This window comes from Pimephales promelas, chromosome 17, assembly GCF_988280905.1.
Source record: "Pimephales promelas chromosome 17, fPimPro1.hap1.1, whole genome shotgun sequence".
Classification (NCBI taxonomy): Eukaryota; Metazoa; Chordata; class Actinopteri; order Cypriniformes; family Leuciscidae; genus Pimephales; species Pimephales promelas.
Genome location: NC_142785.1, coordinates 29,200,446 through 29,216,139, shown reverse-complemented (window position 1 = coordinate 29,216,139; position 15,694 = coordinate 29,200,446). Strand labels below are relative to the sequence as shown.

At 38.7% G+C, this 15,694-nt stretch overlaps 1 protein-coding gene and 1 pseudogene across 3 annotated transcripts in view; both read right to left on the bottom strand.

The window, feature by feature from the left end:
* Positions 1-10,591, bottom strand: part of cdh10b (cadherin 10, type 2b (T2-cadherin)) — a 47,021-nt gene extending 36,430 nt beyond the window's left edge. The window contains exons 1-2 of one of the 3 annotated variants that reach the window (XM_089122346.1): positions 10,421-10,591; positions 3,552-3,890 (exon numbers count right to left, since the gene is read on the bottom strand). In XM_089122346.1, coding sequence (XP_088978472.1) covers positions 3,552-3,749 — 198 coding nt within the window. In that variant the 5' untranslated portion in view covers positions 3,750-3,890; positions 10,421-10,591. Of the gene's footprint in view, positions 1-3,551; positions 3,891-10,103; positions 10,333-10,420 lie in introns of those variants that run through there. The other 2 variants (XM_039665300.2, XM_089122345.1) reach the window with 2 other exon arrangements.
* A 1,208-nt stretch (positions 10,592-11,799) lies between these two features.
* LOC148971535 (uncharacterized) lies at positions 11,800-13,141 on the bottom strand (annotated as a pseudogene).
* Between the last annotated feature and the right edge of the window lie 2,553 nt (positions 13,142-15,694).

The window sequence follows — 15,694 nt, the reverse complement described above, 5'->3', positions numbered from 1 at the left end:
GCAAAAAAAAAAAAAAGATCAAAATCGTGGTGTTCTATTATTTTTTTTCTTTCTTTGTTTTATTAAAGCGGCGAGTATTTACGTGAAGAGGATCAAAAGGGTTAGGTAGACAGAGGAAGAGAGCTCACCGGGAAAACGGGAATGGGTTTATTTGCACAATGCATTATGGAGCTTGGAGAAGGTTAATAGGATTTTGTTCACATCAATAGCGCTGATGGCACGCCATGTGAGCCGCTGCCCCCACATCAAACTCATGACACAAAAGCGGCAAAATGCATGGCAGGCTTCAGCACTTCTGAGCTTCTTTCTGCACAACAGGGCCACGACGCCTGGGCGGTCATAATGACCAGTGGATGGCCAGAAGGATGTTTCTGGTTTGGGAGTTTTCTCTTTTATACACATATTTGTAGGCTATGTGCTGTTAAAATGTGAACAATTTCTCAGTAGTTTTAAGCTTGAGTCATCACTAAATTACATTTAGAAAACTGCCTCTTTAATCCTGTTTATTTAGCATTTCTGCCTGATGCGGCTTCATATTATTTCAAGGCAGTTGCTGTTTTCACATATCATGGACTAACTGAATTATAAATTACGTATAGTATACTTGCTTTGTAGAGCATTAGTGCTAATATTGAATCTCTCACTTTAATATTCATCTTAGTTGCAGTGTTGGTTGTGTGCGGATTATACAGTGACTTTTAGGGGTGTGTGTGTGTGTATGACTCATTATTTCTGTCTTTTTTTTTGTTTTAATTCTGGTTTGTATTTGTAAATGTATATTTTTCTCATTGCTTTATGCCACATAAAGAAATGATTTTGGGCTCAGACTCACTTTCCCAGTTTAAATCTAGATTACAGACGCATCTATTTAGCCTAGCATTCATATAATGCATCTTATACAGATAGATCCGATAAAATGCACATAATTATTCTTGCTTAATGTTATTAACAGCAGCTATGTTAATTATTTTATATTTGCTTCTCTCTTTTTTCCCGGGACCCCGAGGTAACTGGAGAGTGTGTTAGCTCCAGTTTGGATCCAGCCTATTATGAAGGTGTCAGATGCCCAACACCTATAAAGCGCCAACTCCTGCAAAGACTTCAGATAACGTAAAATTTCATAATCATTTGTTAACAAAAAAAGTATATTACTTCAATGAGCTTATTGTTTCTTCATTGAATTTTACACTAAATTGATGCGTTTTTCGCTTACTGTTATTTTGACATCATGTGCATGTCTGAAATACATAACTTAGGCCGTTAACTCTGATAACAGATCATTCTAAATTGTAATGTGCACTCTCATTTTCTGTAAAGCGCCTTTGAAATGATGCGTATTGTAAAAAGCGTTAATATAAATCCTGCTCAAGTGAAACACAACCAGTTAAACTTGAAAACTCCACAGCTTACTCTATATAACTGCTAAAAACATATATTGTTTCAATGCAGTTAACTAGTTTTCATGTAGCTAACTTGAACTTACTAGCTTGTACTGTTTAGTTGTATCCTATAGATGTTTCTTGTGAAACGCATTAAATGGCTATAGACTACAAGACCTCTGAAGCAAGCGTTGAGGGGGCTGTTGCTTTATTGGAAATATTCTTCCCATTTTATGGATTATTTCTGGCTCCACACTGGAAAATAAATCCACTTTTATGGCTTGTCTGCGTCGGGGGGCCATTGGAGGCCTTGGTTGGATAGAAATAAATATGGTATCCCACAAGGCTCCGTAAAGGTTGCTGAATTATCTTTATGAGGAGAACCATCAATGGCTTTGATGGCTTCTCACTGGGACTCTAAGTACCCATCTATTGGACTACACAAGATCTAATACGTCACCCACACACACACATACACACACTAGTAAAAAATGCTTGGAAACGGATGGAACGGATGATCAAGCCGCTCCACAGTGGTCTCCCTGAACCAGCATGTGGGTGTTTCGTTCTCCCTCGCCCTCCTACAGTATTTATGGGAGCCCTGCGTCTTTTTGGCACTTTAATTGGGAACGAGAGTGGACGGTAGATGAGAAACGAGCCAAAACCATGTGATTGCTGTCAAGCCAGAGAAGCGCAGCAGCCAGGAAAAGAGGGAGAGAGATGGAAGGAGAAAGAGCTAGAGAAAAGAGAGAAGCATCAAAGCTCTGGGAAAGAGTCCAGGACACTGCTGAGTCTGACACTTCCTCATCCGATGGACTCTTCCCAGTCAGCGCTGTTTTGTTGCCTTGTCACGTAAAATGCAACTCTATGAGGGCGGAATCTCATTCCCGTTCTTGATTGATTTATTGTTTTCTCCTCACCCACTCTCGCTTGCTCGCCTTGCTTTTTTTTTTCCGTGCGCTCGCGTGTTTCTTTTCTTGCAGTGTTCTCAACAAAAACAACCCTTAACCATAAGAGGAGAGATGTTGATCTGTCTGTGTACCACTCATCTCTCCAACCAAAGCATCCCATTTACTTGTAGACAGTGAATGCGATGATGAAAGCTGAAGTCTTTGACGTAAAAGTGTCCGTCAACAGGCTGCGTCGACCGCCTCATTGCACGCACGGGGGTTGTAACGGCTGCCGTCTCTGCAGTCTGATGCCGGTGGCTTGACAAGCGTTGCACTCTGATCTGACGCCAGACGAGTTGCATTTGATTTTAACCGAATCATGTTGCACTGGTAGGCCCACCTTTCAACAACTGGCACGTCTAGGGTTGACTCTCAACCGTTTCATGTCCCAGTTTGATCTTCGCTAAAATGCATCATGCGTGCATGTTGAAAGCCAGGACATCAGCTGTTACTATCAGGTCGTGGTTATATTGTAAGGCATTGAGTTAATCCCACACAATTATTTCTGTTTTGGAACGTCAGGATGTGGTCATTAATATAAAGAGGGTTATTATGGCTCTTTGTATCCCACACATCATTTCATCGTAATAGCCTACGTTCTCATTGATTTTCTTCTAATACATCATTAGCTATCATGCTGAAAGCATCATGCGCTAGGTATGAGTTCAGTTGATGTTCGTGAGTCGTGTTTGTGCTTGTTTGTGTTGTGTGTTAATGGTCAGACTGACTGAATCTGCTCATGTTTTATACTTAACTCCACAGTCACAGGTTTGATTCCCATTTGGCAGTCGCTTTAACCCATTGCATTAAATGTATAGCCTAATGCATTGCATTCCCTAAGAATTGATTCCAAGACCTTGGTGTTGTTAGCACAATGCTCTACTGTTTGAACTACTAAAGGAAACACACACGTCTTGAAATAAAGTCACTTTATAAGTACACTCACAAAATACACTGTATACGTTTTTTTGTTGTGCCTAACATGGCGCTTCGAAAAAGTAGCATGATAAAGATGGTAAAAACAGGTTAATTTGGTGGTACTGTTTGATTATATTCCATTTAAGTTGCATTGTAAGGCATTTGAAAGACAACCATGGTACTATTTCCATTGTAATACCAAGGTACTTTTTCATAGGGGCTAGAAAGACAACAACTGTGCTTATATAGAACACCTGTACCCAACATTTGCAGCTCGTTCATCCCTAAGAGTAACAGCCCTTACCTTTCCAACATACTGTTTTCCAGTTCCTGTCCACTCCTCTAAGAGAAAGAAACTATTCCACATCCATCCTCGTTTAGTGCGGTGTAGAGTCCGTCCATCCCGATCCAACGTGCTAATTCCAGGCACCGGCCGGATCAATGCACTGCTCCAGCCCAGCAAGCAGCACAACAGGAGGAAAGTAACTTGATTGATTATCATTGTATCCGATCACTCCTGGAGAGTTCTTGACAAGGAATCAATTAAGAAACAGAGCTCTGTGTTGAAGATACTGCTGAAAAGTGGGACCGACGAAATGGGGCATCTTATCCTTAATTCTCTTCAATTATGTCTTCTTGGGGCCTGTGATGGAGAGAAAAGATCATTTAATTGGCAAAATTTCCTCTGGGACGAGCGTCACATACAACGACACTGTGCAAATGTGTGTTGGCTGACTAAAAATCATGTTGGCTAACTAGAAAAAAAAAATCATTAATATTGATTGATCACAAAAGATTAAGTGATTTTTAGCACACAGCAGTCACTTGGTGGTCTCTAATTGATGAACTTCTTGAGCTTGAACATCTCTAAACATTTACTTTCCTCACTCGGCATAGATTTGCGGTTACCGCCAAAAGTCGATAGCAAACTCAAACTGCTGAAAAACGCTGAGGACTTCCACTTCTACAACACAAACTAGCGTAAACGAAGCACAGGCAGCGGCTCGCAGGAGCGCTCTCTCCTCTAGGACTAGTTCTGATAGGTAATTTGGAGGATGTATGCATAATTTATTGGCTTTTGGAAGTTAATCCTAATAAATCTTTCTTCCCTCGTTTGACGAAAGCCCATTTTCCAGGAGTCTGCAGGAAAAGGCCAAGGAGCCAGGTTAGCCTGACAGGCATTCATTACGGCAAATGTCTCCAGGGGTCTCGCAAGCAAACGAGGAGCAGATTCATAATGTTGTGCCGTTTTTGTTTAACGATCTGAATCAAAGAAAAGAAAAGAAGTGGAGGCTAGGCAAAGAGAAAGAGAAATAAAACACACACAGTGTCAACGGGGCCATCTCCGCGAACAAAGCCATTCCTTTCTTTTGTCTAAGAGCAAATTAGGGCTCTGGTTCTATTTGATGTGACTGAAGTTATGCATGTAAATGAACATTGTCTTGTGAATACGAATCCAATAATTTACTTAATGAGATATGGATGAAGTTAGGAATTATTCACTAGGCGGCGTTTGAAAGTGTGCAGACTACTTGTAATTTGTGGAATCACTGGCTTCGCTAATGCGAGTAATGAATTTTGTCAGCCCCGGCGGAGGAGGCCTTTTGTGGCCCAGTCTTCCATTCAGACATATGTTTTAATGCAGCTCAAGGTTAGCAAGTAGGGCAGAACTTTGACACTAGGAAGGTCTGCAGAGGTCTTTTATGAATTAAACATGATTGTTCTGAGCCTTTCACATCCGATATTTGAATCACACTTTGGAACATACTGAGACGGTCTGTGTCTATGTAGGGAAAGTGCCACCCACACTTGATTTTGGAGGAAGGGTCTTAGAGAAGCATGTAATCAGCAGCTGGCATAGAAAAACCTGCTCAAGTCTCTGGCGTGACCTTGACGGACAGATAAATATCCATCTGTCAGTGTCATGGTCCACAACCGACTTGATTGATTTAACGGTTTCTATGACACGTTTTCCATCCGTGGTCTTTGCTCAAGGGCGAGCGTGGACAAAAGAGTCATAAAAATGAGTTCTGATTTATGCGTGTTTATTGCAATGCTCTTTCAAAACCTGATGAAGTCCGCTTGATTGATTGATGAAATCCGATGGATTTAATTCAGTTCTTAGTGATGTGTTATTTATCTATCAATTTCATCCCTATTTTCTCTCTTTTTTCAAAAAAAAGCACAAATTGTTTGCATTCAGTAAGAGTAAATGTGGATAGCAGCACAATCAGTTTAGACATGCATTACTATTTATACATTTATTATATGTGTTTTATTGCATGTATTCTCCTGAAGTCTGCTGAAATGGTGGGTGGTGAGTGGATAAGACACATGCCTTTGGTGTGAGAGAGCCGGGTTCGAATCCACTGTGAGACACTTAACCCCTAGTTGCTCCAGAGGGTTGCGACCTCTGACATATATAGCAATTGTAAGTCACTTTGGATAAAAGCGTCAGCTAAATGAATAAATGTAAATTTATTGCGGATCCAAATTCATGAGCGCTGTTTAAGGATTGACATTCATCCAGTCAGATGTTGCCCTTTTATAGCTCAGGAGATTTAACAGAGTTCTCACTCATGTCTCATTCAAGTTTCTTTGTTTGTTTTTTTTTTTTTTTTTTTTTTTTTTTCTGTCAGGTGATTGTCCTAAAAATCCATTAATAACATATAATTAATATATAATTATATTTTATATATTAATTTTATATATTTCACATATAATTAATAATAATTTAGTATCTTAATGTTTTCCACAAAATAAAAGGCTGAGAAATAGGAGACACATATTATTATTTATGTATTTTACGTATTTTTAAGTTTCCTGAAGTTTGCTGAAATTAAATGTGGCTCCAATATCTGAATGCTGTTGTAGAATTGACATTCTTCTCGTTCTCCTTTTATGTCTCATTCAATGGTTCATTTTAATAGCCAAAATAGACAATCATTGACATAGCATGAGCAAACCAGAACAATTTGCTCTTGAGAGAATGTGATTTTTATTTTATTTTTATTTTTATTTTTTGCAGATGTTGGTATATTATCAAATGTGAGCACAGTGTGAGGCATTTTTTTCATTATTATTTTTATTTTTTACATTTGTGGTTAGAATTATTGAACTGATGTATTGATGTTCCCTTAATGTTCTCAATGTTAGAGTTCTCAAAAGAGTCAGTTTTGTTTATCTTAAAGTATAGTAAAGCTTTAAATGAGGATAGCATAGCACAGATACTTTCATTTTGGAAGAATTTAATAAGACTTTTTATTGGAGACTGTGGTATGCTGGCAAGATTAAACACAGTTTTAAGATGCTGTTGAGATTACAACATGGGATTACTAAAAAAAGATTTAAACCATTACAAATTATTATCCACACATGTGTTTACTGCACAAACGACTTGTGGTTCTCATGGTTCATGTGTTGTTTAATAACTGACGTGTACCTCCTCGGGCTGCTTTTGTTTTCATTAGGCATGGCGAGTTGAGTTATCAAATCACACGCTGTACAAGGTTTTTGTAAGTTTACACAACATAATAATGGAGTGAGAAGTGCCGTTTATATCCAGCTCTGCCGGGGAGATGGTAACACTTGTAAAAAGGCCCTGACAGGAAATTGTGTGTTTCTGATGACTGCAGGACAGGCTTACAAAAAAATGTAATAAATAAATAAATACAATTCGTGTTAGTTTAGCCCTTCCTCTGCGATGTCAAGAACGTTCTGGGGAAAGAAAAAAAAAATGCCAACAATTGTGTGCACCAATTTATGCGTGGTGATTCTCATGATTGCATTTTCTAATTATCATTCAAGGCTGTCCTTGAGGTTTAATAGCATTCTGGATATTAATCTTTGATACAGCATGCCTATTAAGCATTAGGCCAGTGAATCTTTTTTTATTATTATTATTTTGCCTGTTACCATACAACAAAGAAAAAAATCAATCTCTTGGCAGATGTTTAGGACTGTCACTTAATTATCTCACTTTGATCGGCGCACTGAAAACTTGTTTAGGATCCGTGATATTATATAAGGGGAGGAACGAAGGATGCGAGGGAGTCGAGCGAGGAGGAAGAATCTTCTCACTTGTCCTATTAAGAGCGTCTAATTAGTGTGTATATGTGAATTTAGGCGTGTGTGTGGATATGCTAGTCGAGGCATAATGAGGTAATGCTATATAATTATGAATTAATTGGCAGAGAGGATGGCGCGTTCTGAAAACTGCACACAGATGACCCAGTTGATCTGTGTGACACACAAAACGTTTTGTGCCCGTGCAGAGCGGTATTTTGCAGGCGTACAACAAAGTTCACGTTTTGTAATTTGCGGGCCTGATTGACAGTGATACACCACTAAAGTCTGCAGGATCAGACCCATAGTCTATGTAATTGCCGTTGTCCTGTCTGCAAGGTACTGCTATATTTCTCCCGAGGTTTATAAAAGCAGTCTGGGGCAGCGTTGTCTTTGGGGAATACATCTGCCAGAGTTCAACGCGGCTTCGTTCACTCATGCTATCTGCCTCCAAACACCCTCCCCTCTTTCTCTCCCTTGAATATCCCCCCTAAGACCATATCAGACACGGATCATTTAGGGAAACTGGGTTATTTCTGTCCACACCTGACTGTGTTCTGATGGATGTCTGGAGCCATATGTGGGATACGCAAGCTTGTGCCTGTGCATTTGTCGTGCTTATTATTGCTCGGGGAATGTTTTTTGGTGCTTCTTTTTTTCTTGACCTTGAGATTCTCAATCTTTAAATGATAGAGACTTCATGTTGCTCATAAGTTTGACGGGAGAACTTCTCGGAACGGGATGAGCTAATCGCTTAACAATATATAGATTGTATGCGGTGTAAAAGATTGAAATATTGCCCGAGGCCTGTCTGATATCTCACAATCGAAGCAGCCTCCTGGTCTGTCTAGATTACTTGCGGGGCATCAATCTCTCTGCCATGGTTAGATAAAGATGGAGGCTAAGTCTGTTTTTGTTTAAACATTTAATATGGCAGAGCCCTTCCATCATTTTAAATGTAGGGTTGGGGCTTGTGGCAGCAGGATTTTTAGGGTTTTAAATGTTTGTTTGTGAAAGTAAAGTCATGATGGCTTAAAAAGATTCAAGATCAACATGATGAAGACTGGTCTTCATTGCTGCTTAGCACTGAATTTTAAGCCACTTGGTGGAGCTAACTCTCTCTCTCTCTCAGATAACACTGAAGTTATGTATCCATGTCTCGCTCTGTTTCCTTGTCTATATCATATGCCTTCAGTCTAAAAGGATAAAAATAAATACTAATGATTTTGTACTGAAGGCATAATGGTAGGCTTTTTTTAGCAAAAAATAAAAAATAATGTTCATTTTAGGACAGATTTGTTCTAGAAAGTGAACATACTTTATGAATTACCTTTGGCATCCAGTCAAAATGGTTTTTATGTGGATCCATGGGTGCTTGACTTAATTTTAAATAACACTTTATGCCAAAGACACACATGTAAGATTCTATGTAAGGATAAATGTATTAAATAATTTCATAATACTTTAATGTTTAACAGGTAAAAAATAAAAAAAATAAAAATCTTGCGAAAATGTGTCTAACGAGCTGCTTAAATGATACATTTCGAATATAAAATGCATTAAAATGAGTAAATAATTGCACTAAATCCATAAAATGATCCCATAAGATGTGTTATGAAGCACCATTCTTGAAGCTCTTGAATAGCTTGCTCATATTTATAATTCAGACTTTGAAATATCGCAAAGTTTGAGATATTGTTGAGATCTCTTTCATTAGAGACTATAAGGAAGTTTTTATCAAATCTGAGAAGCTGGAGGTCTCCATTCGCATTCAGTTTAATCTCATGGAGAAAATACAGAGATATTAAATGGATTGTGAATGAAGAATGTTTTTTAAGCCTGCAAATTTCCCCTAAATGTATATGCTGTCAGTGACAGATCTTCTATTCACAGGCTTTTGTGTGTTTCCAAGTGAATCGTTTTGCATTGAAAGAGATGCTATTAGTGTGGCTAATTTAGAACGCAGAAATGCAACAAGCACTTTAGAGGTTAATTTGTGTTGGACAATAATGACCATTCACTAATGACTTCCAATACCGAGAACCAGTTGAACGGCTGTAACTAGTGTGTGTGTGTGTGTGTGTGTAACAGTGAGTGAGTGATTAGGCATGAGCAGTGGGGTAGACTCTTGCTGTGTCCAATGCAATACATATTTATGAAATATTTCGGCACATCTCTCACTCTCTCTCTTGCACAAACACACACGCACACACATTCACATTAACGCACATCGTTTATCTTCAAACCGAGGCTGCCTGTAAAATAGCTGCCAGATGACACACGGGTCAAAGCAATAATCTGCTTATCAGAATCAAGCAAAAGCATTTGTGTAATTGCAGGATTCATAACAGAGCAATTGTCAAATAAAATTACTGCAGAGCAGAGCATTGCAGTCAGCCTGTATGAAGTTTTTAGACACATATTTTCCTCTATGTTTTATTTTTTTTAATCTTACCTGGGTGTAGAAATACCATTTAATTAAAAAAAAAAAAAAAAAAAACATAAATGATCATAATGAAAAAAGCCTTTTGATCTAAAATGACATAATTTTGCCTCCGTATTGGCAAACAAGAATATTAAAAATCTTTTAGAGATGCAATTCAACAGCACTGCACAAAAACAGTTTTAACAGTTTCTAGCCAGGAATTGTTCAGCCTCAATACATCCTGTAAAAGTGCTTGACTGTAAATATGACATTGAGACATTTCAAAAGCGACCAAACTGTCATTTCAGGTCCTACGCACATTATTTGAAACCACCTGCAAAATAAACTAACCAGCCGTCTACTCACACTCTCTTTTTGCGTTTGCCACGTCTTTCTCAGTTGCTTTAAATCCGTCTAAGCCACTCTTTAATCAAATAGTTCCTCCAGTGTAAAATGATCTCCACGGCAACCACTCTGCAGGGCACATCTGTCTTAATGATAACCTTTAGATTCGGCGAGCGAGAGAGAAAATTACGTACATGACTGCTCTCTTTCCGGACTCTCCTCACCCGTCTGAGCGAGAGTGGGGGACCGAGAGAGAACACAAGAGCAACAGAGAGGGAGAGGGAGGGCGGGACAGATGAGAGAGACACACACACAGTGAGAGAGAGAGAGAGTTTTACCTTCGTTTCCTATACTCCATTGTTTTCTGCTGGGTTTTCAGGCAACTTCTATATCTCCTTAGCATAAGCTCCACGCTTGTCACCTTCCCTCTTAGTTTTCTCTGTAAGACTGAACATTGTCCTGAAGCTTACTGTGTACGAGAGAAAGAGCTGTCTGACTGTTCTCTCTTTTCTCATTCTAGTCCCTTTGTCTTAAATTTTCCCCAATGATTTTTGAATTCTTGTCTTTTTACCTCCTCTTTTTGTCTGTCGGTGTATTATTTTTCCTTTCATCTGCTTTCTCTCTCTCTCTCTTTGAGTGTCGGGGAGATTGTGGCAGCAGGATTGAGCCCATGATTGGCTGCCACTCAGTCGTCGCCTATAAAAGACAGCAGAAAAAAGAAGGGTAGAGAGAGAGAAGAAGAGGCTTTACTCCCCTGGAGCTGCGGTTTTCACTTCGCTTGCCACAGATTGTGCGTGTGTGTGTGTTTGTGTGTGTGTGTTTGGGGGTGGGGGGGTAGGAAGATACCCTGCCAACGACCGAAAGAGATATAAAGGGAGAGGCAAGAGGTCAAGGATATGAGGGCCACGGGCTTAGAACCGCAGGCAATAGATGGCGGTAGCGATCCACAGCTAATGGAAATCGCGTGATAGATGGACTCATCGATGCTAACTGTCCAAAGCGATCCAAGCTTGATCTAATCAGGGTTCAATGACAGTGGAATAAAGGAGAAAGAGCCCATAATAAGTAAATCAACACCAGGAGAGAGGCAAAAGTGAGGTAGGAGATGGGGGCGGGGTGGACCATGCCCAGGCACTCAGCGGGAGTGTCATTACCAGTTCTCTCCTCCGGTTCATATTAGTCCATCACCTCACATAAAACGAACTGGTGGAGAAAAGCTGGATTTTTTTTTTTTTTTTTTTTTTTATGCCACAAAGACAAACTTAAGAGATATATATTACCAGAGCATTTGACAGAGAGAGAAAGACTGACGTATTGATCCGGACCAAAGTTGTAGATCTGTCTTGAATCAATGTGAAAATGTACGGCTCAAACATGAATACATTTTCATACATTTTCTCACCCTCATCCTTTGATACACAAATGAGGATATTTTTACATGAAAGTTGAGAGATTTCTGTCCCTTCATTGATAGCTACGCAACTACCACATCTTCACATCAAACTGTTCACAGAGATTGGAAAACAGTCCAAATTGAGATTGAACAGACTGAATTTAGCCTTTTATTCACAAATAAACAAATGCTCAAATGTACTTGCTTGACACACCTCATTGGTTCTTGTGGAAGCTTAATCGTACTGCGTAACATGTTGGTTCTTACAGAAGCACAAATTTAATACGTAACACGAGAATTAACTCATTGGTTCTTGCAAAAAGCTCAAGTGTGCTTCCGTAACACAAGAATGCACCTCATTGGTTCTTCCAGAAGCTCAAACATGCTGCGTAACACAAGAATGAATCTCATTGGTTCTTTCAGAAGCTCAAATGTGCTGAGTAACACGAGAATGAACTTCATTGGTCCTTGCGAAAGCTCAAACGCGATGTATATTACGAGGATGAACATCATTGGTTCTCATTGAAGCTCAGATGTGCTCTGTAACACAAGGATAAACCTCATTGGTTCTTTCAGAAGCCCAAACGTGCTGCATAACATGAGAATGAACCTCATTGGTTCTTGCGAAAGCTCAAATTTGATGTGTAACACGAGAATGGACTTCATTGGTTCATCCAGAAGCTTTAGCGTGCTGCATAAAATGAGAATTAACCTCATCTGTTCTTTCAGCAATAAGAGGATGAACCTCATTGGTTCTTGCTGAAGCTCAAATGTGTTCTGTAACAAAATGATGGACCTCATTGGTTCTTTCAGAAGCCCAATCGCGATGTGTAACACAAGACTGAACCTCTTTGGTTCTTTCGAAAGCTCAAACGTGAAGTGTTACACGAGAATGAACCTCATTGGTTCTTCAGAAGCCCAAACGTGCTGAGTAACACGAGAATTAACCTCATTGGTTCTTTCGAAAGCTCAAACGCGATGTGTAACACAAGAATAATCCTCTTTGGTTCTTTCGAAATCTAAATCGCGATGTTTAACACAAGAATGAACCTCATTGGTTCTTTCAAAAGCTCAAATGCGATGTGTAACACAAGAATGAACCTCATTGGTTCTTGCTGAAGCTCAAATGTGTTCTGTAACACAAGAATGAACCTCATTGGTTATTTCAAAAGCTCAAACGCGATGTGTAACATAAGAATGAACCTCTTTGGTTCTTTCAAAAGCTCAAACGCGATGTGTAACATAAGAATTAACCTCTTTGGTTCTTTCGAAAGCTCAAGCGTGAAGTGTAACACGAGAATGAACCTCATTGGTTCTTCAGAAGCCCAAACGTGCTGAGTAACACAAGAATGAACCTCATTGGTTCTTTTGAAAGCTCAAACGTGATGTGTAACAGAATAATGAACCTCATTGGTTCTTTCGAAAGCTCAAACGTGATGTGTAACACAAGAATGAACCTCTTTGGTTCTTTTGAAAGCTCAAATGCGATGTGTAACACGAGAATGAACCTTATTGGTTCTCGCAGAAGCTCAAACGCAATGTGTAACACGAGAATGAACCTCATTGGTTCTTGAAGAAGCTCAATCGCGATGTGTAACTTGAGAATTAACCACATTGGTTCTCACTGAAGCTCAAATGTGCTCTGTAACACAAGGATGAACCTCATTGGTTCTCGTACAAAATAATTTCATCATAAAAGTTCTTCATTTGTGTTTCGAAGATGAATGAAATTCTTTTGGTTTTGGAATGACAGGGTTGATGATGAAATTTAATTTTTGGGTGAACTATCCCTTTAAACATTCCAATCAGAACTTTTTCAAAGATAATATTGAACATATTCAAATATAAGATCATGCCACTGAAGACATTCAGCTTTGCCATCACAGGAATGAATGACTTTCTTAAAATAGGATAGTTATTTTAAATTGTAATAAGTTTTCACTATATTAATCTTTTTTTTAATGTTTTTTTTTTTTTTGTTAGAGATGTTGTGCACTGTTAGAGATCTCTATCAAATAATATCATCAAATATAAAGTATTAGTACTTAATATACTTAAAACAATATATACAATATAAAACGTTTAAAGCAAATCCGGCAGTAGTTGTGCGGCAGTATCCACTCTTAGCTAGGACTGACAAATTACTCATTGCTGGAAGCCAGGTTAGGACTCTTAAATGCGTCTAAATAGAAAAAAAAGGTTTGTCTGAGAGCAGTGATGGGCTCAATTAACACAGTCTGTGTGGCGTAACACTGCTTTATTGTAGTGCCAAGTCCTCATCTTCTGTAATTTAAACAGAATGTGTGTATGCACTTATGTTGTTTATGAACACATAGGAAAGACAACCCCTTTTGAAAGTATTTTACAGAGATACTGTAAACATAAGGTTATATTCATCCTGAGAGGAATGCTGGGAGACCTGCACAGCTCTGGAGATTACTTGTGCCATATATATTTCTATGTTTAATACATCAGTTTGTATGTCTTGGCTTCGAGACGTTTTTATGAGGAATGGATTTGTTTGATTAGGCTCAAAACTGTTATATATTTGAAATCAGACTTTTTTAACTAATGAATATCTCTTTGTATTAGGTGGAATAAATCACCACATGGGGCACTGCAGCTGTTTGACACGGATTCACTGTCATTTTGCATCATGTAGTGATCTACTGTAGATTTTTCTAAATAGCCAAGTAGATCTCAGAGCTTTAACAGACTTGCATTTTCTTGTTCCAGCTCATCTCTTCACTGCTGATGTTCAAGTGTAAGAAGTTTAGTCTGTGGTAATGCCTCCATTTGGGGGCAGTATTGGGCCAAAGTTTTTTATAGAATGTCATAAATTCATTCTCTCTGTCTAATGACACGTTATTGGGCCTTAAATGCAATAAATACAATACAAAATAAACCATTAAAAACAGAGCTACCATGTGGCCAGCACTGTTATGCAGATGTGCATGAGAAATTGAGACCACATGAATTGCATGACCGTGACTGATGAAGTAGAGGAGCACTAATGCAGAGTTCATATGAAAATATAAACACGTTCACACACACGCAGAGATGGTAACACTTATTACTACATTTTACCAATTACATTTAGTCTACCTTTATGCTTATTACTGGACACTGCAGGGGCATCATTAACTTCCCCTCACATAAACACACATTTATTTTCATAAACACACAGAAATGTCAGAGACAGAGTGTTGGTTTAAGTCATCAGGCTGGTAAACACTGCAAGCTGGATACCGCAGTGCTTTATATTCTCTTATTTTATTTTCACTGATGTGGCTACCAAAGATGAGCATTATTGATCACTCTCACAATACAGTGATGCGAACTGAGCCAAACTGATTGTTATGTCAAAGACACTGCAGTGCCATCCAAAACAGCACAAGGGCATTTACAGTATCTTTCTTTGGATTTCACAGCTCTCTGCTGAATAAAGCGAGTGCATATGAGTCATATAAAGTTTGTGAACTTCTGTGTATGTCACATGGTGTCAGTTCTCGTTCACTTTAAACCAATTTCCAGTCAGAACACAGGAGAGTCTGCAGGCAAAAAAACGAATGTGACAGACCTCGTAATAAAATGAGAATCAATGGCTCTTTGGAGATGGCGAGAACTGAGGGTTTCGAAATGTTGTAAAAGCGACACAGAGATGTTGTTTTTATTATACAACAGGCAAGGAAGGCATTTTTATAGAACGGATAAGTTGCCATGTGTGTAATCATATTCATAAACACAGTCACGCAGAGCCGAAGCAAAATCAAAAAAATGTTCTTCCACAAAATGCATTTGGTTCGTTTTTTTTTTAACTACTAGAAGGTCAAAAGTTATGGTGTACCTTTAAAGGAAATACAATCACGAATGTCTACATTAGGATGAAATGCTGCACTATAATACTCGGACTGTGGCTCCTGCATTGCTCAGCCGAATCTACAACGCCACGGCAAAAGAAATTGTTTTAGCTGAATTGTGCTTGCAGTCTGAAGTGGATGTAATGAAAGAGCATCACTGGGAGCCTTAGAATAATACAGAGACAATAAATGAAGAGTTCAGATGCAAAAGCCTCTAAGTGCCATTTGAAATTTTATTCCAGAATGATAATTTTTATTAAGTTTGTATATTTATGTTCAGTGATTTCACTTAATTGGCAATGATAATTACCTATTAATTGTTATTTAAGTGAAATTACTTATACAAGTTTGATAAAGAT